At 39.6% G+C, this 24,333-nt stretch overlaps 1 protein-coding gene across 1 annotated transcript in view; it reads left to right on the forward strand.

Moving 5' to 3' along the window:
* Positions 1 to 24,333, forward strand: part of LOC128044661 (guanylate-binding protein 4-like) — a 42,028-nt gene that overhangs the window by 13,200 nt on the left and 4,495 nt on the right. Inside the window, exons 3-9 of the mRNA XM_052637020.1 lie at positions 225 to 334; positions 536 to 732; positions 10,233 to 10,478; positions 11,556 to 11,836; positions 21,636 to 21,848; positions 23,350 to 23,452; positions 23,785 to 23,978. Coding sequence (XP_052492980.1) covers positions 225 to 334; positions 536 to 732; positions 10,233 to 10,478; positions 11,556 to 11,836; positions 21,636 to 21,848; positions 23,350 to 23,452; positions 23,785 to 23,978 — 1,344 coding nt within the window. The remainder of the gene's footprint in view (positions 1 to 224; positions 335 to 535; positions 733 to 10,232; positions 10,479 to 11,555; positions 11,837 to 21,635; positions 21,849 to 23,349; positions 23,453 to 23,784; positions 23,979 to 24,333) is intronic.

The raw sequence follows: 24,333 nt of genomic DNA on the forward strand, positions 1-24,333 counted from the left end.
TTCTATTAAACATTTTAATCACATATAAGATGTCATTCACGTCTGTTAATAGCGAATCACATTGAAGCACTTGAAGGGGAAAATGTCAATACCAGAAAGTTTGAATTTATCATTGTCTTGAAAATTTATTTACTTACAACTGAGTTACAGTACAGCTGTTACAGTGAATGAACACCTGAATGAGAGCATGAGGAGTAGTGTCCTCACTCTAACATACATTCTAGGAGGACTCCAAGAATGACTTGTGGATCTTTGCCCTGGCTGTGCTCCTGAGCAGCACCTTTATCTACAACAGCATGAACAGCATCAACCATCAGGCCTTGCAGCAGCTGCAGTATCCTTTCAAGAACTGAACCACCATGTTTCATTGAGTTTATGGGAATAGCAACTGACACTGTTTTTTCTAGCCCATGACTTCATTCTTATAGTTGAAGATGGAAAATGGGGCAAAAGGGAATGATGATAAAACTTGTTTTGAGGTGAGATCTGGAAACTGTGTTGGAGAGTACTTCTTTTTCCTTAGCTAAGATTCCAGCTATGTGACTGAATTAACAGAGCTGATCAGAACCAAATCATCTCCCAGCTCTGACGAAGTAGAGGATTCAGCCCAATTTGTGAGTTTCTTTCCAGACTTTATTTGGACTGTGCGGGATTTCACGCTGGAGCTGGAGTTAGACGGGAACTCCATCACTGAAGATGAGTACCTGGAGAATGCCTTGAAGTTGAGTCCAGGTATCAGAGCAAGGCCGGGGTGGTAGGAAGCTCAGTAGGAGGTGGGGTCAACAGAGCCCTTGATGTCAGAACTTGATTTGAAGTCGGATTTGAGGTCATGCTAATGGTACTTGGTGAATGACTGGGAGGTGGCTTCAGTCATTATTGTTACTGGGAAAACCCCAGCAACCAGAACTTAAGCTCACAGAGGAAATTTAGAATCCAGTATTCTACTGAATGACTTTAGAAAAATTAATACCATGAAAAAGAAAGGCTCATATACTGTGTGTCATATTAAGTGTTTCTTCTCTTCTGTTTGAGAAATATTACCCATCAAATTGAAATTAGTAAATACAGAATCATAAGGTAAGCAAAATAATTAATTTTTAAATACATTTCACACGGTGTATTTTACTATCTTATATAGATACATTCTTCACAGACAGAATGTTTATACCTTAATTAGTTCCAAAGAAAAGCATTGCTATGTCCTTTCACTGAGACTGTGAAAGGTCTTCAAATGCTTTTGCCTAACCTCACACTCTTTATTCTAGAGCCTTACATGGTATGTCATATTATATAACTAGTTATAACAGATTATAATTAGCAGAGAGAATAATGAGTGGTACTTAGAAGAAATATTCATTTTGTTTGTTTAATCATTTATTTACCCTTTCAATAAATATTTATTGAACTGCAGATATATGCCCAGAATCTCTCTGGATGGTACTGTCACTTCCAACAGAAAATGATGCAAAAGGCTAATGAGGTGTCCTAGTTTCATTTAGGCCAATCTTACGATGAGATTTCGTATGCTCAAGTAATCTCAAAACATATTTATAAGATGTGCATTTTTTTACTCTGATTTTGTAAAACTTTACTGCCTTGCATATCATTTGTCTCCCGTGTGGTTTCTTTCCCAGAAATACTGTGAATATCCTAATTTCTATGATTTCTTTACTTTTGAGCCCACATTTCATATCTGAAATGGAAACTGTAAGATCAGAAAAGTATTTCTGACAATTATTTGTATTAGTTTATCTTTCTTTTTTTATTTTTTATTTTCTTCACATAAACCAGTAGTCTCTCTCTCTTTTTTTTTTTTAACTTTACAATACTGTACTGGTTTTGCCATACATCAACATGAATCTGCCACAGGTGTACATAAGTTCCCACTCCTGAATCCCCCTCCCACCTCCCTCCCCATACCATCCCTCTGAGTTATCCCAGTGCACCAGCTCCAAGCATCCTGTATCCTGCATCGAACCTAGACTGGCGATTCATTTCTTATATGATATTATACATGTTTCAATGCCATTCTCCCAAATCATCCCACCCTCTCCCTCTCCCACAGAGTCAAAAACTCTGTTCTATACATCTGCGTCTCTTTTGCTATCTCGCATACAGGGTTATTGTTACCATCTTTCTAAATTCCATGTATATGTGTTAGTATACTGTATTCGTGTTTTTCTTTCTGGCTTACTTCACTCTGTATAATCGGCTCCAGTTTCATCCATCTCATTAGAACTGATTCAAATGTATTCTTTTTGATGACTGAGTAATACTCCATTGTGTATATGTACCACAGCTTTCTTATCCATTCATCTACTGATGGACATCTAGGTTGCTTTCATGTCCTGGCAATTATAAACAGTGCTGCAATGACCATTGGGGTACATGTGTCTCTTTCAATTCTGGCTTCCTCGGTGTGTATGCCCAGCAGTGGGATTGCCGGGTCATAAGGCAGTTCTATTTCCAGGTTTTTAAGGAATCTCCACACCGTTCTCCATAGTGGCTGTACTAGGTTGCATTCCCACCAACAGTGTAAGAGGGTTCCCTTTTCTCCACACCCTCTCCAGCATTTTTTGCTTGTAGACTTTTGGATTGCAGCCATTCTGACTGGTGTGAAATGGTACCTCATTGTTGTCTTGATTTGCATTTCTCTAATAATGAGTGATGTTGAGCATCCTTTCATGTGTTTGTTAGCCATCTGTGTGTCTTCTTTGGAGAAATGTCTATTTAGTTCTTTGGCCCATTTTTTGATTGGGTCATATATTTTTCTGAAATTGAGCTGCATAAGTTGCTTGTATATTTTTGAGATTAGCTGTTTTGTCAGTTGCTTCATTTGCTATTATTTTCTCCCATTCAGAAGGCTGTCTTTTCACCTTGCTTATAGTTTCCTTTGTTGTGCAGAAGCTTTTAATTTTAATTAGGTCCCATTTGTTTATTTTTGCTTTTATTTCCAATATTCTGGGAGGTGGGTTATAGAGAATCCTGCTGTGATGTGTGTCAGAGAGTGTTTTGCCTATGTTCTCCTCTAGGAGTTTTATAGTTTCTGGTCTTATGTTTAGATCTCTAATCCATTTTGAGTTTATTTTTGTGTACAGTGTTAGAAAGTGATCTAGTTTCATTCTTTTACAAGTGGTTGACCAGTTTTCCCAGCACCACTTGTTAAAGAGATTGTCTTTACTCCATTGTATATTCTTGCCTCCTTTGTAGAAGATAAGTGGTCCATAGGTGTGTGGCTTTATCTCTAGACTTTCTATTTTGTTCCATTGATCTGTATTTCTGTCTTTGTGCCAGTACCATACCGTCTTGATGACTGTGGCTTTGTAGTAGAGCCTGAAGTCAGGCAAGTTGATTTCTCTAGTTCCATTCTTCTTTCTCAAGATTGCTTTGGCTATTCGAGGTTTTTTGTATTTCCATACAAATTGTGAAATTATTTGTTCTAGTTCTGTGAAAAATACCGCTGGTAGCTTGATAGGGATTGCATTGAATCTGTAGATTGCTTTGGGTACTATACTCATTTTCCCTATATTGATTCTTCCGATCCATGAACATGGTATATTTCTCCATCTATTAGTGTCTTCTTTGATTTCTTTCATCAGTGTTTTGTAGTTTTCTATATACAGGTCTTTAGTTTCTTTAGGTAGATATATTCCTAAGTATTTTATTCTTTTCGTTGCAATGGTGAATGGAATTGTTTCCTTAATTTCTTTTTCTGCTTTCTCATTATTAGTGTATAGGAATGCAAGGGATTTCTGTGTGTTGATTTTATATCCTGCAACTTTACTATATTCATTGATTAGCTCTAGTAATTTTCTGGCGGAGTCTTTAGGGTTTTCTGTGTAGAGGATCATGTCATCTGCAAACAGTGAGAGTTTTACTTCTTCTTTTCCAATTTGGATTCTTTTTATTTCTTTTTCTGCTCTGATTGCTGTGGCCAAAACTTCCAGAACTATGTTGAATAGTAGTGGTGAAAGTGGACACCCTTGTCTTGTTCCTGCCTTTAAGGGAAATGCTTTCAAGTTTTCACCATTGAGGATAATGTTTGCTGTCGGTTTGTCATATATAGCTTTTATTATGTTGAGGTATGTTCCTTCTCTTCCTGCTTTCTGGAGAGTTATTATCATAAACGGATGTTGAATTTTGTCAAAGGCTTTCTCTGCATCTATTGAGACAATCATATAGCTTTTATTTTTCAATTTGTTAATGTGGTGAATTACATTGATTGATTTGCGGATATTGAAGACTCCTTGCATCCCTGGGATAAAGCCCACTTGGTCATGGTGTATGATCTTTTTCATGTGTTGTTGGATTCTGATTGCTAGAATTTTGTTGAGGATTTTTGCATCTATGTTCATCAGTGATATTCACCTGTAGTTTTCTTTTTTTGTGGCATCTTTGTCAGGTTTTGGTATTAGGGTGATGGTGGCCTCATAGAATGAGTTTGGAAGTTTACCTTCCTCTGCAATTTTCTGGAAGAGTTTGAGTAGGATAGGTGTTAGCTCTTCTCAGAATTTTTGGTAGAATTCAGCTGTGAAGCCGTCTGGACCTGGGCTTTTGTTTCCTGGAAGATTTCTGATTACAGTTTCAATTTCTGTGCTTGTGATGGGTCTGTTAAGATTTTCTATTTCTTCCTGGTTCAATTTTGGAACTTGTACTTCTCTAAGATTTGTCCATTTCTTCCACATTGTCCATTTTATTGGCATATAATTGCTGATAGTAGTCTCTTATGATCCTTTGTATTTCTGTGTTGTCTGTTGTGATCTCTCCGTTTTCATTTCTAATTTTATCGATTTGATTTTTCTCTCTTTGCTTCTTGATGAGTCTGCCTAATGGTTTGTCGATTTTATTTATCCTTTCAAAGAACCAGCTTTTGGCTTTGTTGATTTTTGCTATGGTCTCTTCTGTTTCTTTTGCATTTATTTCTGCCCTAATTTTTAAGATTTCTTTCCTTCTGCTAACCCTGAGGTTCTCCATTTCTTCCTTTTCTAGTTGCTTTAGGTGTAGAGTGAGGTTATTTATTTGACTTTTTCCTTGTTTCTTGAGGTATGCCTGTAATGCTATGAACTTTCCCCTTAGCACTCCTTTTATAGTGTCCCACAGGTTTTGGGTTGTTGTGTTTTCATTTTCATTCATTTCTATACATATTTTGATTTCTCTTTTGATTTCTTCTGTGATTTGTTAGTTATTCAGAAGCGTGTTTCTCAGCCTCCATATGTTGGAATTTTTAGTAGTTTTTCTCCTGTAATTGAGATCTAATCTTTCTGCATTATGGTCAGAAAAGATGCTTGGAATGATTTCAATTTTTTTCAATTTATCAAGGCTAGATTTATGGCCCAGGATGTGATCTATTCTGGAGAAGGTTCCGTGAGCACTTGAGAAAAAGGTGACATTCATTGTTTTAGGGTGAAATATCCTGTAGATATCAACAAATCTAACTGGTCTATTGTATCATTTAAAGTTAGTGTTTCTTTGTTAATTTTCTGTTTAGTTAATCTATCCATAGATGTGAGTGGGGTATTAAAATCTCCCACTAGTATTGTATTATTGTTAATTTCCCCTTTCATACTTGTTAGCATTTATCTTACATATTGCAGTGCTCCTATGTTGGGTGCATATATATTTATAATTGTTATATCTTCTTCTTGGATTGATCCTTTGATCATTATGTAGTGTCCTTCTTTGTCTTTTTCACAGCCTTAGTTTTAAAGCCTATTTCATCTGATATGAGTATTGCTACTCCTGCTTTCTTTTGGTCTCTATTTGCGTGGAATCTTTTTCCAGCCCTTCACTTTCAGTCTGTATGTGTCCCTTGTTTTGAGGTGGGTCTCTTGTAGACAACATATATAGGGATCTTGTTTTTTTATCCATTCAGCCAGTCTTTGTCTTTTGGTTGGGGCATTCAATCCATTTACGTTTAAGGTAATTATTGATAAGTATGGTCCCGTTGCCATTTACTTTATTGTTTTGGGTTCGGGTTTATACCCCCTTTTTGTGTTTCCTGTCTAGAGAATATCTTTTAGAATTTGTTGGAGAGCTGGTTTGGTGGTGCTGAATTCTCTCAGCTTTTGCTTGTCTGGAAAGCTTTTGATTTCTCCTTCATATTTGAATGAGATCCTTGCTGGGTACAGTAATCTGGGATGTAGGTTATTTTCTTTCATCACTTTAAGTATGTCTTGCCATTCCCTCCTGGCCTGAAGAGTTTCTATTGAAAGATCAGCTGTTATCCTTATGGGAATCCCCTTGTGTGTTATTTGTTGTTTTTTCCTTGCTGCTTTTAATATTTGTTCTTTGTGTTTGATCTTTGTTAATTTGATTAATATGTGTCTTGGGGTGTTTTGCCTTGGGTTCATCCTGTTTGGGACTCTCTGGGTTTCTTGGACTTGGGTGATTATTTCCTTCCCCATTTTAGGGATGTTTTCAGCTATTATCTCCTCAAGTATTTTCTCATGGTCTTTCTTTTGGTCTTTTTCTTCTGGGACTCCTATAATTCGAATGTTGGAGCATTTCATATTGTCCTGGAGGTCTCTGAGATTGTCCTGGAGGTCTTTGAGATTGTCCTCATTTCTTTTAATTCATTTTTTTTCTCTCTGCTTCATTTATTTCTAGCATTCTATCTTCCATTTCACTAATCCTATCTTCTGCCTCCATTATTCTACTATTTGTTGCCTCTAGAGTGTTTCTGATCTCATTTATTGCATTGTTCATTATATACTGACTATTTTTTATTTCTTCTAGGTCCTTCTTAAACCTTTCTTGCATCTTCTCAATCCTTGTTTCCAGGCTATTTATCTGTGATTCCATTTTGATTTCAAGATTTTGGATCATTTTCACTATCATTATTTGGAATTCTTTGTCTGGTAGATTCCCTATCTCTTCCTCTTTTGTTTGGTTTGGTGGGCATTTATCCTGTTCCTTTACCTGCTGGGTATTCCTCTGTCTCTTCATCCTGTTTATATTGCTGCGTTTGGGGTGGCTTTTCTGTATTCTGGCAGTTTGTGGAGTTCTCTTCATTGTGGAGTTTCCTCACTGTGGGTGGGGTTGTATCAGTGGCTTGTCAAGATTTCTTGGTTAGGGAAGCTTGTGTCAATGTTCTGGTGGGTGGAGCTGGATTTCTCCTCTCTGGAGTGCAATGATGTGTCCAGTAATGAGTTATGAGATGTCAGTGGTTTTGGAGTAACTTTGAGTTGCCTGTATATTGAAGCTCAGGGCTGTGTTCCTGAGTTGCTGGAGAATTTGTGTGGCATGTCTTGTTCTGGAACTTGTTGGCCCTTGGGTGATGCTTGGTTTCAGTGTAGGTGTGGAGGCATTTGATGAGCTCCTATCGATTAATGTTCCTTGGAGTCAGGAGTTCTCTGATGTTCTCAGGATTTGGACTTAAGCCTCCTGCTTCTGGTTTTCAGTTTTATTTTTACATGTGTCTCAAGACTTCTCCTTCTATACCACACCATTGATAAAACATCTAGGTTAAAGATGAAAAGTTTCTCCACATTGAGGGACACCCAGGGAGGTTCACAGAGTTACATGGAGAAGAGAAGTGGGACCAGGGGAGTTGGAGGTGACCTGAATGAGATGAGGTGGAATCAAAAGAGGAGAGAGTGAGCCAGCCAGTAATCACTTCCTTATGAGTGCTCCACAGTCTGGACCGCTCAGAGATGTTCATGGAATTATACAGAGAGGAGGAGAGGGAGGAAGGAGACAAAGGTGGTCAGGAGTATAAAAGAGGGGAATGAAAAGGAGAGAGACAGATCCAGCCAGTAATCAGTTTCCTAAGAGTTCTCCACCGTCTGGAACACACAGAGATTTACAGAGTTGGGTAGAGAAGAGAAGGGGGAGGGAGGAGACAGGGGTGATCTAGTGGAGAAAAAGGAGAGTCCAAAGGAGGAGAGAGCAGTCAGGCCAGTAATCTCACTCTCAAGTAAAAATGGGTACTGGAGGGGTTTTTGAAGGTACAAAATTGATAACAAATACCAAAAAGCAAAGATTAAAAATCTAGAGTAGATGTTGGATTTTCAACAATACAATATTAAAAAATAGAAGAAGAAAAAAGAAAAAAAAGTCACAAGAATTATTAAAAAATAATAATAATAATAAATAAAGTTGATATATATATGAAGTTTGCTTTTAAAATAGGGTCTTTTTGGGGGGGGGAGTAATAGTAGGTTATAAAAATGAAAACTGAAGGAGAAATAGAGGACTTAAGAATTAAAAAGTGTTAAAAAAAGAAGAAGAAAAAACAAACATCAAAAAACAGAATGATCGTAAAAATGGTAAAGATATATTTAGGACTTTCTCTGATGTTGTTGTGGGCAGTGTGGGATCGGTTCTTTTTTGGATAGTTCCTTGGTCCAGCTTATGTTTCTCAAGATCTATAGGCCCCTTCCTATGTAGTGGGTACTAACGACAGGACTTTAATCTATTGCACCTGTCACTTACAAGGCGGTTCCCTCTGTTTTAGCTTCTTCTATTTGCTGGTCTCTTCAGTGTCTGACTTCCGCCCTGACACAAGGGGGGCGGTGGTGGACAGTTTTTTTTAGGTTCACTTGTTCAGTCGTGCTGTGGGGAGGGAGGGATGCTGCAAACAAATAACACTGGCGAGTGCTCACAGTGTCCCAGCCACGCTGGGCCTGCCCCCGCTCATGGCACACACAGTTCAGGCTCTAGGTTGCTCTTCTGGGAACCGTCTGAGGCTGGCCCTGGGCTGCATGCACCTCTCAGGTCTAAGCCGCTCAGGCTCAGGCACTCGGGTAGTCCTCAGAGGCACAGACTGGTTGAGCCTGCATTTTGTGCCCTTCCCAGGTCCGAGTAGCTCAGGTGTTTGGCAAGTGTGGTCGCTGCAACTTATTGCTTCTGCCGTCCCTGCTGCTTAGTTTTCTGGGTGTACAGCTGGCATATATTCTGAGGCAGATGATGACTGTCCAGAACCCCAAGAAGTCTTAGTTAGCAAAGAAGCCTGTTTGCAGTTTGGGAGTTAATGTCTCTCTGGGGCTGATTGCCCCCTTCCTGCCCTTCCAGCTCTGGCTGCCTGTCACCTGAGGGGGATGGTCTGCAGCTGGCTAATTCTGTTCCGTCCTTTGTTCTGTGTGCAGTCCTGGCAGTGTCTTATGTTAGAGCTTTTCACATGGTAGCTATCCCACAGCCTGGTTTGCTAGCCCAATTTAGCTTGCTCTGGTTACACTTGGGGCATTTGGGCCCAATCCTTGTAAAGCAATGCAGCCTTCGCCTCCCTGCCCAGCCCCGACTTGATAGTGGTGGATGCAGGTGTCTGAGCTGCTTCTCCACTGGGGGAGTTACCGTTGGGCTCGTAATCTGTGGGTTTTAATTATTTATTTATTTTTCCTCCCTGTTATGTTGCCCTCTGTGCTTCCAAGGCTCGCCACAGACTCGGCAGTGAGAGTGTTTCCTGGTGTTTGGAGACTTCTCTATTTTTAAGACTCCCTTCCTGGGACTAATCTCCCTCCCTACCTCTTTTGTCTCCTTTTTTGTCTTTTATATTTTTTTCCTACTTGTTTTTGAAGACAATGAGCTGCTTTTCTGGTTGCCTGATGTCCTCTGCCGGCATTCAGAAGTTGTTTTGTGGAATTTACTCAGCGTTGAAATGTTCTTTTGATGAATTTGTGGGGGAGAAAGTGGTCTCCCCATCCTATTCCTCTGCCATCTTAGGACCACCCTTCCAGTTTATCTTTCAAGAAAGTGAAGTTGCTCAGTCGTGTCCAACTCTTTAGGACCCCATAGACTGTAGCCTACCAGGCTTCTCCATCCATGGGATTTTCCAGGTGAGAATACCGGAGTGGGTTGCCATTTCCTTCTCCAGGAGATCTTCCTGACCCAGGGATTGAACCTGGGTCTCCTGCATTGTAAGCAGACACTTTACCATCTGAGCCACAAGGGAAGTTCATTGGCAGATCTGTATAAATCCCCAACAGGGTTTCTGCCATAAGCTGTATGAGGTTTTCATTTAATAAATAATTAATCCATGGCATACTATGCAATGGCTGAGGAAAACAACCACAGGTTTCTTCAGTTGGGATGGATGCTTCTTCTTCCTCCCCAGGAGTACTTTCTTAACTCTTGGCTCAGTACAAAAACAGTTTCCATGGTAGATTACCATAAGACTAAAAACGATTTACAGGCACAGGAATTAGAGTGATACAAAAATCCCTGGAAATGAAAGTCCTCAGCCCCCTTATCTGAAGTCTGTCGCTTCTGTGATTGTTCTTTTTCCACTTTTGCAGATGAAGGTCCCCAAATGCAAAATTTCAACTTGCCCAGAGAGTGTATCAGGAAGTTTTTTCCCAAACGGAAGTGTTTTGTCTTTGACCGTCCTGCAAGCAACAAAAAACAATTACTCCATCTTGAGGAAATGCCAGATAATCAACTGGATGAGAATTTCCAGAAGCAATCAAAATATTTCTGTTCATATATCTATGCCCATGCAAAGACCAAGACCTTAAAAGAAGGAATCACTGTCACCGGGAAAAGTGAGCCTCCTTTGTTACAGGATGTCTCTCTGTGATTCAGTGTGGGTGAGGAATGTGTGGTGGAGTGGAAATTGTGAATAATCTCTGGGATTGCCGATAATTGTGTTTTCTTTTTTTCAGTAATTGTGTCTTCTCTATATAATTTGGAAAACCATATTTATGTCCCACATAGAAGTGCATGTTACTTCATTAAAATTTCCCTACATGAGGGTTTTTGGATGACTGTCATATCTCACGAAACTGTAGGGCTGGCCAAAATGTTCTTTCAAGTTTTTCAGTAAGATGTTATGAAAAAACCCAAACGAACTTTTTGGCCAACCCAATATTACACTGAAGGTATGTTAAGGATACAAATATTCATTATGATGAGCCATCCGGTGGATAAGTGTTTCTAGTAAGGATATAGAAGTTATTTTGTGAGTTCACATGAATCAGGAAATAAGTAGTACACCAGGAATCCATGTAAACTCATTGAAAATCTGAGAAACAAATGTAAATACAGTCTTATAAACAGAGCTGGCTTCATGCACAGGCTACCTGAGCAGTCTCACAGTGCCCTGTGCTGAGATATGCCCTGTCTGTTTTAATGTGTTTGTCACTGTCTGGAAATTCTTGATGACATTTTTGCATAGGGCACTGCATTTTCATTTGGAAATAGTACCCACAAAATACACAATTTATTTACATATGTAAGTTCTCCGTATTTTGCTACAATGGGGAAAGTGTTCCAGGAGATCTTTGAACATATTGTTGAGGTCATTCAGTTAATATTGTATTGTGATGAATTGAGAACCATAAAAGAGAGTGAATAGGAGACACTGATGTTATTATAAGAAAATTATAGAGGAAAAGGAGAAGGATATGAAGATGAGGAGAAGAAAGAGAAGGAAAGAAAATTTCAAACTCAATAAAATTTTAGCGATTTTTAAGATAATGATCTAAGGTTCATAAAATGAATGAAAACATTCTATTTTCAAAATATTGAATTGGCCAAAAAGTTTGTTTGGATTTTTCTGTAGCATCTTATAGGAAAATCTAAATGAAATTTTGGACAACACAATATAATATATTATTCAGGGCTTGGGCCTCTGGTGGAGGCCTATGTAAATGCCATCAACAGTGGATCAGTTCCTTGTTTGGAGAACGCAGTAACAACTCTGGCCCAGCTGGAGAACTCAGCAGCCATGCAGAAGGCAGCTGACCACTACAGTGAGCAGATGGCCCAGCGACTGAGCCTCCCCACAGACACGCTCCAGGAGCTGCTGGAGGTGCACGCAGCCTGTGAGAGGGAAGCCATTGCAGTCTTCATGGAGCGCTCTTTCAAGGATGAAAATCAGGATTTCCAGATGAAGCTTGCGGTAATGTGGCCTAAAATATATCCTTCCTTCCTGATTCCTGTGGTTCTAGAAATGTGCTTTGTTGTTGCTGTTGTTCAGTAGTAGCTCAGTCATGCCCGACTCTCTGATCCCATGGACTGCAACACACGAGGCTCCTCTGTCCTCCGCTATGTCCTGGAGTTTGCTCAAATTCATGTCCACTGAGTGGGGGATGCCATCCAACCATCTCATCCTCTGCAGAGGATAAGAAATGTTCTTAGGATCCCTCTATTCACCTATGATTCATATGCTTCTCATTGTAAAAGGAGTTTGGATTGTTGTGAATGACAGGACTCTACAGGCTACTTTCCTGCTTTTTTCCTAAAAACTGGCTGCTTTATTTTCTACTGTAGACAAACTACCCTTTACTTTGGTGCTTAAAACAACACACAGTTTTTAGCTCACACTTTTTCAGGTCACATGCCAGTGCAGGGTGTGTATGGGTGATGTGCTTGGAGTACAGCAAGCTGAAAACAAAAGCAAGGTTCAGATGGGTTTAGCAATACCAACAAGAATAATCGTAAACAACTTTTCTCAGGATAAGAAAAAAGTTTTATTTGAGCCAAATGAGGACTAGAGCCCAGAAGATACAGTTTGAAGAAGAACTTGAATTCTGTTCTGTTGCGTGACAAAATGCAGGATGGGGGGAACCCTTACTATAGGCAAAACCTACAAAATTACCTGTATTATTTGTCAAGAATTAAGATTGTAGCTGGAAAGGAATAAGAGTGCTTGTTAAAGAAGGATTGTTTGGGGTCTGAAACTATCACATATTTACAATGGTACACTTTGAGTTCCTAAGTTTGCAGCTCCCAGTTACTAGCAGACACTCTTCTGAGAATGGATGGTGGCATCCTTGGATTTGATACAGTTCAGAAGATTCAAGTTCTCAGGGAGGCCAAAACATGTTCTGAAACTACATCCACAATGGCCACCAAGCTCAAGTTTTAATTTCTGCCCAACGGTTACTCCACTGTGATTTTTTTTTTTTTAATCTCCAATTTATTTTTTATTTATTTTTTTTTAATTTTAAAATCTTTAATTCTTACATGTGTTCCCAAACATGAACCCCCCTCCCACCTCCCTCCCCATAGCATCTCTGTGGGTCATCCCCATGCACCAGCCCCAAGCATGCTGTATCCTGCGTCAGACATAGACTAGCGATTCAATTCTTACATGATATTATACATGATAGAATGCCATTCTCCCATATCATCCCACCCTCTCCCTCTCCCTCTTAGTCCAAAAGTCCGTTATACACAGCTGTGTCTTTTTTCCTGTCTTGCATACAGGGTCGTCATTGCCATCTTTCTAAATTCCATATATATGTGTTAGTATACTGTATTGGTGTTTTTCTTTCTGGCTTACTTCACTCTGTATAATCGGCTCCAGTTTCATCCATCTCATCAGAACTGATTCAAATGAATTCTTTTTAATGGCTGAGTAATACTCCATTGTGTATATGTACCACAGCTTTCTTATCCATTCATCTGCTGATGGACATTTAGGTTGTTTCCACGTCCTGCCTATTATAAACAGTGCTGCAATGAACATTGGGGTACATGTGTCTCTTTCAATTCTGGTTTCCTCGGTGTGTATGACCAGCAGTGGGATTGCTGGGTCATAAGGCAGTTCTATTTGCAGTTTTTTAAGGAATCTCCACACTGTTCTCCATAGTGGCTGTACTAGTTTGCATTCCCACCAACAGTGTAGGAGGGTTCCCTTTTCTCCACACCCTCTCCAGCATTTATTGCTTGCAGATTTTTGGATCGCAGCCATTCTGACTGGTGTGAAGTGGTACCTCATTGTGGTTTTGATTTGCATTTCTCTGATAATGAGTGATGTTGAGCATCTTTTCATGTGTTTGTTAGCCATCCGTATGTCTTCTTTGGAAAAATGTCTATTTAGTTCTTTGGCCCATTTTTTGATTGGGTCGTTTATTTTTCTGGAGTTGAATTGCATAAGTTGCTTGTATATTTTTGAGATTAGTTGTTTGTCAGTTGCTTCATTTGCTATTATTTTCTCCCATTCAGAAGGCTGTCTTTTCACCTTGCTGATATTTTCCTTTGTTGTGCAGAAGCTTTTAATTTTAATTAGATCCCATTTGTTTATTTTTGCTTTTATTTCCAGAATTCTGGGAGGTGGATCATAGAGGATCCTGCTGTGATTTATGTCTGAGAGTGTTTTGCCTATGTTCTCCTCTAGGAGTTTTATAGTTTCTGGTCTTACATTTAGATCTTTAATCCATTTTGAGTTTATTTTTGTGTATGGTGTTAGAGAGTGATCTAGTTTCATTCTTTTACAAGTGGTTGACCAGTTTTCCCAGCACCACTTGTTAAAGAGATTGTCTTTACTCCATTGTATATTCTTGCCTCCTTTGTCAAAGATAAGGTGTCCATATGTGTGTGGATTTATCTCTGGGCTTTCTATTTTGTTCCATTGATCTATATGTCTGTCTTTGTGCCAGTACCATACTGTTTTGATGACTGTGGCTTTGTAGTAGAGCCTGAAGTCAGGCAAGTTGATTCCTCCAGTTCCATTCTTCTTTCTCAAGATTGCTTTGGCAATTCGAGGTTTTTTGTATTTCCATACAAATCTTGAAATTATTTGTTCTAGTTCTGTGAAAAATATGGCTGGTAGCTTGATAGGGATTGCATTGAATTTGTAAATTGCTTTGGGTAGTATACTCATTTTCACTATATTGATTCTTCCGATCCATGAACATGGTATATTTCTCCATCTATTAGTGTCCTCTTTGATTTCTTTCATCAGTGTTTTATAGTTTTCTATATATAGGTCTTTAGTTTCTTTGGGTAGATATATTCCTAAGTATTTTATTCTTTTCGTTGCAATGGTGAATGGAATTGTTTCCTTAATTTCTTTTTCTGCTTTCTCATTATTGGTGTATAGGAATGCAAGGGATTTCTGTGTGTTGATTTTATATCCTGCAACTTTACTATATTCATTGATGAGCTCTAGTAATTTCCTGGTGGAGTCTTTAGGGTTTTCCATGTAGAGGATCATGTCATCTGCAAACAGTGAGAGTTTTACTTCTTCTTTTCCAATTTGGATTCCTTTTATTTCTTTTTCTGCTCTGATTGCTGTGGCCAAAACTTCCAGAACTATGTTGAATAGTAGCGGTGAAAGTGGACACCCTTGTCTTGTTCCTGACTTTAGGGGAAATGCTTTCAATTTTTCACCATTGAGGATAATGTTTGCTGTGGGTTTGTCATATATAGCTTTTATTATGTTGAGGTATGTTCCTTCTATTCCTGCATTCTGGAGAGTTATTATCATAAACGGATGTTGAATTTTGTCAAAGGCTTTCTCTGCATCTATTGAGATAATCATATGGTTTTTATTTTTCAATTTGTTAATGTGGTGAATTACATTGATTGATTTGCGGATATTGAAGACTCCTTGCATCCCTGGGATAAAGCCCACTTGGTCATGGTGTATGATCTTTTTCATGTGTTGTTGGATTCTGATTGCTAGAATTTTGTTGAGGATTTTTGCATCTATGTTCATCAGTGATATTGGCCTGTAGTTTTCTTTTTTTGTGACATCTTTGTCAGGTTTTGGTACTATGGTGATGGTGGCCTCATAGAATGAGTTTGGAAGTTTACCTTCCTCTGCAATTTTCTGGAAGAGTTTGAGTAGGATAGGTGTTACCTCTTCTCAGAATTTTTGGTAGAATTCAGCTGTGAAGCCGTCTGGACCTGGGCTTTTGTTTCCTGGAAGATTTCTGATTACAGTTTCAATTTCCGTGCTTGTGATGGGTCTGTTAAGATTTTCTATTTCTTCCTGGTTCAGTTTTGGAATATTGTACTTTTCTAAGAATTTGTCCATTTCTTCCACGTTGTCCATTTTATTGGCATACAACTGCTGATAGTAGTCTCTTATGATTCTTTGTATTTCTGTGTTGTCTGTTGTGATCTCTCCATTTTCATTTCTAATTTTATTGATTTGATTTTTCTCTCTTTGCTTCTTGATGAGTCTGGCTAATGGTTTGTCAATTTTATTTATCCTTTCAAAGAACCAGCTTTTGGCTTTGTTGATTTTTGCTATGGTCTCTTCTGTTTCTTTTGCATTTATTTCTGCCCTAATTTTTAAGATTTCTTTCCTTCTGCTAACCCTGAGGTTCTCCATTTCTTCCTTTTCTAGTTGCTTTAGTTGTAGAGTTAGGTTATTTATTTGACTTTTTTCTTGTTTCTTGAGGTATGCCTGTATTGCTATGAACTTTCCTCTTAGCACTGCTTTTATAGTGTCCCACAGGTTTTGGGTTGTTGTGTTTTCATTTTCATTAGTTTCTATGCATATTTTGATTTCTTTTTTGATTTCTTCTGTGATTTGTTTGTTATTCAGAAGTGTGTTGTTCAACCTCCATATGTTGGAATTTTTAGTAGTTTTTCTCCTGTAATTGAGATCTAATCTTAATGCATTATGGTCAGAAAAGATGCTTGGAATGATTTCAATTTTTTTGAATTTATCAAGTTTAGATTTATGGCCCAGGATGTGATTTATCCTGGAGAAGGTTCCATGAGCACTTGAAAAAAAGGTGAAATTCATTGTTTTGGGGTGAAATGTCCTATAGATATCAATTAGGTCTAATTGATCTAATGTATCATTTAAAGTTTGCGTTTCTTTGTTAATTTTCTGTTTAGTTGATCTGTCCATAGGTGTGAGTGGGGTATTAAAGTCTCCCACTATTATTGTGTTATTGTTGATTTCCCCTTTCATACTTGTTAGCATTTGTCTTACATATTGCGGTGCTCCTATGTTGGGTGCATATATATTTATGATTGTTATATCTTCTTCTTGGATTGATCCTTTGATCATTATGTAGTGGCCTTCTTTGTCTCTTTTCACAGCCTTTGTTTTAAAGTCTATTTTATCGGATATGAGTATTGCCACTCCTGCTTTCTTTTGGTCTCTATTTGCGTGGTATATCTTTTTCCAGCCCTTCACTTTCAGTCTGTATGTGTCCCTTGTTTTGAGGTGGGTCTCTTGTAAGCAGCATATAGAGGGGTCTTGTTTTTGTATCCATTCGGCCAGTCTTTGCCTTTTGGTTGGGGCGTTCAACCCATTTATGTTTAAGGTAATTATTGATAAGTATGATCCCGTTATCATTTACTTTATTGTTTTGGGTTCGGGTTTATACACCCTTTCCGTGTTTCCTGTCTAGAGAATATCCTTTAGAATTTGTTGGAGAGCTGGTTTGGTGGTGCTGAATTCTCTCAGCTTTTGCTTGTCTGGAAAGCTTTTGATTTCTCCTTCGTATTTGAATGAGATCCTTGCTGGGTACAGTAATCTGGGATGTAGGTTATTTTCTTTCATCACTTTAAGTATGTCTTGCCATTCCCTCCTGGCCTGAAGAGTTTCTATTGAAAGATCAGCTGTTATCCTTATGGGAATCCCCTTGTGTGTTATTTGTTGTTTTTCCCTTGCTGCTTTTAATATTTGTTCTTGTGTTTGATCTTTGTTAATTTGATTAATATGTGTCTTGGGGTGTTTCGCCTTGGGTTTATCCTATTTGGAACTCTCTGGGTTTCTTGGACTTGGGTGATTATTTCCTTCCCCATTTTAGGGAAGTTTTCAACTATTATCTCCTCAAGGATTTTCTCATGATCTTTCTTTCTGTCTTCTTCTTCTGGGACTCCTGTAATTTGAATGTTGGAGCATTTCATATTGTCCTGGAGTTCTCTGAGGTTGTCCTCATTTCTTTTAATTCGTTTTTCTTGTTTCCTCTCTGATTCATTTATTTCTACCATTCTATCTTCTATTTCACTAATCCTATCTTCTGCCTCCGTTATTCTACTATTTGTTGCCTCCAGAGTGTTTCTGATCTCATTTATTGCATTATTCATTATATTTTGACTCTTTTTTATTTCTTCTAGGTCCTTGTTAAACCTTTCTTGCATCTTCTCAATCCTTGTCTCTAGACTATTTATCTGTGATTCTATTTTGATTTCAAGATTTTGGATCATTTTCACTATCAATATTCGGAATTCCTTCTCAGGTAGATTCCCTACTTCTTCCTCTTTTGTTTGGTTTGGTGGGCAACTCTCCTGTTCCTTTACCTGCTGAGTATTCCTCTGTCTCTTCATCTTGGTTATATTGCTGCGTTTGGGGTGGCCTTTTTATATTCTGGTAGTTTGTGGAGTTCTCTTTATTATGGAGCTTCCTCACTGTGGGTGGGGTTCTATCAGTGGCTTGTCAAGGTTTCCTGGTTAGGGAGGCTTGTGTTGGAGTTCTGGTGGGTGGAGCTGGGTTTCTTCTCTCTGGAGTGCAGTGGAGTGACCAGTAATGGGTTATGAGACATCAAGGGTTTTGGAATAATTTTGAGCTGCCTGTATATTGAAGCTCAGGGGAGTGTTCCTGTGTTGCTGGAGAATTTGAGTGGTATGTCTTGTTTTGGAACTTGTTGGCCCTTGGGTGGAGCTTGGTTTCAGTGTAGGTATGAAGACATTTGATGAGCTCCTATTGCTTAATGTTCCCTGAATTCAAGAGTTCTCTAATGTTTTCAGGCTTTGGATTTAAGCCTCCTGCTTCTGGTTTTCAGTTTTATTTTTACAGTAGCCTCTAGACTTCTCCATCTATACATCACCGATGATAAAACATCTAGGTTAAAGATGAAAAGTTTTCCACATTGAGGGACACTCAGAGAGGTTCACTGAGTTACAAGGAGAAGAGAAGATGGAGGGGGTAGTTAGAGGTAACTGGAATTAGATGCGGTGAGATCAAAAGAGGAGAGAGCAAGCTAGCCAGTAGTCACTTCCTTATGTGTGCTCTATAGTCTGGACCACTCAGAGGTATTTACGGAGTTATACGGGGAAGAGGAGAGGGAGGAAGTAGACAGAGGTGACCAGGAGGATAAGAGAGAGGGATGAGAAGGAGAGAGACAAATCCTGCCAGTAACCAGTTCCTTAGGTGTTCTCCACCATCTGGAACACACAGAGATTCACAGAGTTGGATAGAGAAGAGATGGGGGAGAAAAGAGACAGAGGCCACCTGGTGGAGAAAAAGGAGAGTCCAAAGGAGGAGAGAGTGGTCAAGCCAGTAATCTTGCTCTCAGGTAAACTTGGGTAGTGAAGTTTGGGTTTTTAAAAGTACAAAATTGACAACAGAAACCTAAGAGCAAAGATTAAAAATCTAGAGTAGAGGTTGGATTTTAAAAAATACAATATTAAAGAAAAGAAGCAGAAGGAAAAAGGAAGAAAGAAAAAAAAACAAGAATTATTTAAAAAACAAACAAACAACAACAACAACAACAAAAAAAAAACCAAAAAACCACCAACAACCATCCAAAGGCTATATATGGTGTTTGACTTAAAAAAAAAAAAAAAGACTTTTTTCTATAACCTATAATAGTAGGTTATAGAAATAAAAATTAGAGGAGAAATAGAAGACTTAACAATTAAAAAAAAGTTAGAAAAAAAAAGGGAATGATTTTAAAATTATTAAAAATATATCTGGCCCTTCTCTGATGTTTTGGGCCGTGTGGGATCACTTCCAAGGTGGTTCCCTCTGTTTAACTTCTTCTGTTTGCTGGTTTTTTAGGCTCACTAGTTCAGTCACGCTGTGGGGAGGGGGGATGCTGCAAACAAATAGCACTGTCGTGTGCACAGTGTCTCAGCCCCGCCTGACCTGTCCCTTCTGGCGGCGCACAAACCGCTCTGGCTCTACGATGCTCAGCCGGGAACCATCTGGGGCCGGCCCTAGGCTGCGTGCACTTCCCCGGTCCAAGCCGCTCAGGTTAGGCGCTCAGGCCGCCCTCAGAGGCACAGATTCGGCTGGGACTGCGTTTTGTGCCCTTCCCAGGTCCGAGTAGCTCAGGAGTTTGGCGAGCGCGATCGCCGCGGCGTGTCACCTTTTCTGCCGCTGCTGCTCAGCTTTCTGGGTGGACCGCTGGCGTCCCCCGTGAGGCAGATTGTGAGTGTCCAGCACCCCCAGAAGTCTTAGCAAAGAGGCCTGCTTGCAGTTAGGTAAGTAAAGTCTCTCCGGGTCTGCAATTGCCCCTTTCCAGTCCTTACGGCTCTGGCTGCCTGTCCCCGGCGGGGGATGGTCTGCAGCCGGCTTTTTCCGTTCCGTCCTTTGTTCTGTGCTCGGTCCTGGCGGTGTCTTATGTTCGAGCTTTTCGTGCGGTAGCTATCCCACAGTCTGGTTTGCTAGCGCAAGTTAGATCGTTCTGGTTGCGCGTGGGGCGTTCCTGCCCGATTCTTACAAAGCACTGCAGCCCGCACCTCCCGCGCGTCCCTGCCCTGCCCCCACTTCCCAATGGCGGATGCAGGCGTCTGTGCCGCTTTTCCGCTGGGGGAGTTACTGTTGGGCTTGTAATCTCTTGGTTTTAATTATTTCTTTATTTTTCCTTCCTGTTATGTTGCCCTCTGTGTTTCCAAGACTCGCCACAGACTCGGCAGGGAGAGTGCTTCCTGGTGTTTGGAAACCTCTCTTCTTAAAATTCCCTTCCCGGGACGGGCTTCCCTTCCCGGGACGGAGCTCCCTCCCCACCTCCTTTGTCTCCTTTTTCGTCTTTTATATTTTTTCCTACCTGTTTTTGAAGACAATGGTCTACTTTTCTGGTTGCCTGATGACCTCTGCCAGCCTACAGAAGTTGTTTTGTGGAGTTTGCTCGGCGTTGAAATGTTCTTTTGAGGAATTTGTGAGGGAGAAAGTGGTCTTCCCGTCCTATTCCTCCGCCATTTTTATCCCGTCCCTCTCCACTGTGATTTTTAAGTGCATTCTTTTTTAATGGTTAGAGCAGATGTGCATGTTTGATAGGCCACAAAGCAGGTTATTGTAGTTAGCATAAAGTTTAATTTAAATCATGTATAAGCCAGAGTGTCCTCCCCATATGTAAATATGTGCATATATCTTTATCAGAACTCATATGGGCTCTGCGGAACCCCCCTTCATCTCCAAGCCAGCAATGGTGCATTGTATTCTTTTGTTTCCAATCACTCCAATTACCTCTTCTGCCACCAACTAGAGAAGACTGCATGGAAAGGGCTTGTGTGATTATGTAATGCCCACTTGGGTAATCTCACTTTCTTAAAGTAGCCTGTGCCGTATGACATAATCTAAACACAGGATCGACGTTCATCATGTTCATAGGTCCAGGGACTATGCAGTGTGAACACCAAGGGAGAGAATTCTCAGAGTTCATAATTCTGCATACCATTTGCACCATCACTGAAACCTTGTCTTTCAGTCTACCTTTGTCCATCCTACAAGTCACAAAAATCTCTTAGAGGAAAACCAGCCCAACTGTAATTTATAAGGACAAGTATGAAATTTCTGTTGCTATATTCTCACACAATCAAACCCTCAATGAAACAAGAATTCAGAAAAAGTTCAAAACTCTGTTCAGTGTATACTTCACTCATTATGTTAGGCAGTTGATTTGCTATGTATATATTTTATCTAAAGCACATAGTATGCCTAAGAAAGCCTACTTCAAATCATAATCGAACTTGCTATTTTTCATTGTTGATGGATTTATCACTATTAATCCTACTACTGTTAAAGGAACAATGAAATTCACAACTGCCAACCCATCATTTCACAGATGCTGAGACTGAGACAAGAAAGGTAAGGGACTTCCTAGAAGTCACACAGTGTTGGTCACACCTGGGAAAGAACCAGTCTCCTGACTCTGTGTCTATTATTCTGTGTCTCACGTGCACTGATGTTGTCCCATTGCTTCCTTCAAGAGGATCACAGTTGGATGCTTTCTTCTAACAGCTCCTTTCTATTGAATTTCTCCTTGTTTTTTCAACAGATCATGATCATGAAAAAGAAAGACGATTTCTTGTTGCAAAATGAAGAAGCATCTGTCAGATATTGTCAGGCTGAGCTCAGAAAGCTTTCAGAGCCCTTAGCGACGAGAATTTCAGAGGGAACTTTCTTTGTCCCTGGAGGATACAGTCTCTATTTAGAAGCAAGGAACAAGTTTGAACAAGACTATAAACTGGTCCCCAGGAAAGGAGTTAAGGTGAGGAGTAAAGGGATTGGGAAAGAATAACAGATTGGAGACCAAGGGTTTTTGTTGGTTCTTTTGAAATTCTAAGACCATAGCATAACTTTTGTAGAGAAAGGAGAGCATGGCAATATCTTTACATGTTCAGCTTTTATATCTACAGTTTGTTAGCTACTCTTCAACAAACCAGAAATATTTCTACCCAAAGATGGGACTTATTGTCAAGGATCTAGAAGAAAGGGAATATTCCTTTTATTCAAACAATGTACTAGGTTTTGCACAACACTAATTCAAAAAGATACCCGCATCTTAAGGTTCATAGCAGCATTATTTACAATAGCCAAGATATGGAAGCAACCTAAATATCCATCAACAGATGAATGATAAAGAAGATGTGGAGTGTGCGTATATATGAATGCTACTTACTCAGTTATTAAAAAAATAAAAGGATGAAATTTTGCCATTTGTGGCAACATGGATTGACTTTAACTAAGAGAAATAAGTTAAACAGGCAAAGACAAATACTGATGATATCACTTATATTTGATGTCCAAAGCTACAACAAACTAGTAAACATAACAAAAGAAGATTCACAGACAGAGGACAAATTACTGGTTACTAATGTGGAGTGGGTGCAATACAGGAGGGAGGGTGTGAGGTACAAATGATTGGGTGTAAGATAGGCTACTAAGATGTATTGCAAAGTACAGGGAATATGGCCAATATTTTGTAGTAACTTTAAATGCAGTGTAACCTTTAAAAATTGTATGAAAATAAAATAACAAAATTTTTAAAAGAAATTTCCCTCAAATGGGCTTTCTGCAAAGAATAGGGAAAATTAAAGAAAAGCTGCTATTTTCAAGAAGCTTATGGTCTTACCTGAGAAGGACATGTAAATAGTCAATGGATATGGTGGGACAATGGTTATTATATACATTGATAGGGATAAGTGACAGTGATGGTGGTAGCGATGATGATGATGGCTGATGTATGTTAAGCACTCGCTACATCAACTGTACCTTAGGTGATTTGGTTGGATTATCAATTTAGTCCTCAAAATAATATAAATGAGATATTATCATCTTTATTATAAAGTTGAGAAATATGACATGGGGAGAATGTACTAAGTTGCCCAAGTTCACGAAACTATCAAGTAGTAGTGCTTACAGGGCAGCTGTTATGCTCTTGGAAGCCATTCAGAACTCAGAATAAAGCTGAAGAATGTTTCCTGGAAGAGGAGGTAAAGGCCACAAGTTGGAGTGTCAGTGAATGATATCTTAATAAGAGTAGATGAGCATTAGAAGAAAAACAATGTGCAGAGACTACAGTTGAAAGCAGTAGAAGATTGGTGTTTGTACAACTGCACAGAATTACAGGGTCTTTAACCACTGTGGGGCCCCAAGAAGGATGAAGAACTTATAGGGTCCAATCTGTAGGTTTACTGAACAATAATTTCCATAACAAGACACTACGTCTTTGCTGCCTGATGAGTCTTTGCTTCTTGTTGTTTTCTCAGGCAAACCAGGTCCTCCAGAGCTTCCTGCAGTCACAGGCAGAAGTAGAGGCAGCCATCCTGCAGGCAGACCAGGCCCTCAAGGATGCGGACAAGGCCGTGGCAGGTACAGACAGGACTGAGCTCTCAGAGGGGAAGGTGGCTCCTGTGCTGCCCTTTGGAAGGTGTGGGAACAAACACTTCCTGGAACCAGAGCTTCCTCTTCTTCTATGGAACCTCTCTGCCACATGTGGAAATAACCAGGGGAGTTTGGGTTTTATGTACATCCAACCAGGGCTTCTACCTCATATGCTGAAGCAGGTTGTCTGATGTGGCAGCAGGGTGTGGTAGCAGGAACAGACAGAATCCTTCCCACCAATTTAATGCCATTTTAGTCTTTGAGCTCAGGAAGATATAGCTCCGCATAATTGTTATTTCTTTAAAACTTTTGTGAAACAGAGGAACGTACCAAGAGACAAGCAGCAGAGATGAAACAGGATCTGCTAACACAGGAACTGAAAGATAAGAAGCAAAAACTGGAGGCCCAAGAGAGAAGCCACCAGGAAAATATGGCCCAACTGAAAGAGAAGTTTAAGACGGAAAGAGAAAACCTTCTAAGAGAGCAGGAAGCAGTGCTGGCACACAAGCTGAAGGTAAGTCTAACTGGGCATGGGCAGAGTCTGACCACCTGACCTGCCTCTTGAGAAATCTTATGCAGGTGAGGAAGCAACAGTTAGAACTGGACGTGGAACAACACACTGGTTCCAAATAGGAAAAGGAGTCCGTCAAGGCTGTATACTGTCACCCTGCTTATTTAACGTGTATGCAGAGTACATTATGAGAAATGCTGGGCTGGAAGAAGCACAAGCTGGAATCAAGATTGCCAGCAGAAATATCAATAACCTCAGATATGCAGATGATACCACCCTTATGGCAGAAAGTGAAGAAGAACTAAAGAGCTTCTTAATGAAAGTGGAAGAGGAGAATGAAGAAGTTGGCTTAAAGCTC

Source organism: Budorcas taxicolor, chromosome 3, assembly GCF_023091745.1.
Source record: "Budorcas taxicolor isolate Tak-1 chromosome 3, Takin1.1, whole genome shotgun sequence".
In the NCBI taxonomy this organism is placed as follows: domain Eukaryota; kingdom Metazoa; phylum Chordata; class Mammalia; order Artiodactyla; family Bovidae; genus Budorcas; species Budorcas taxicolor.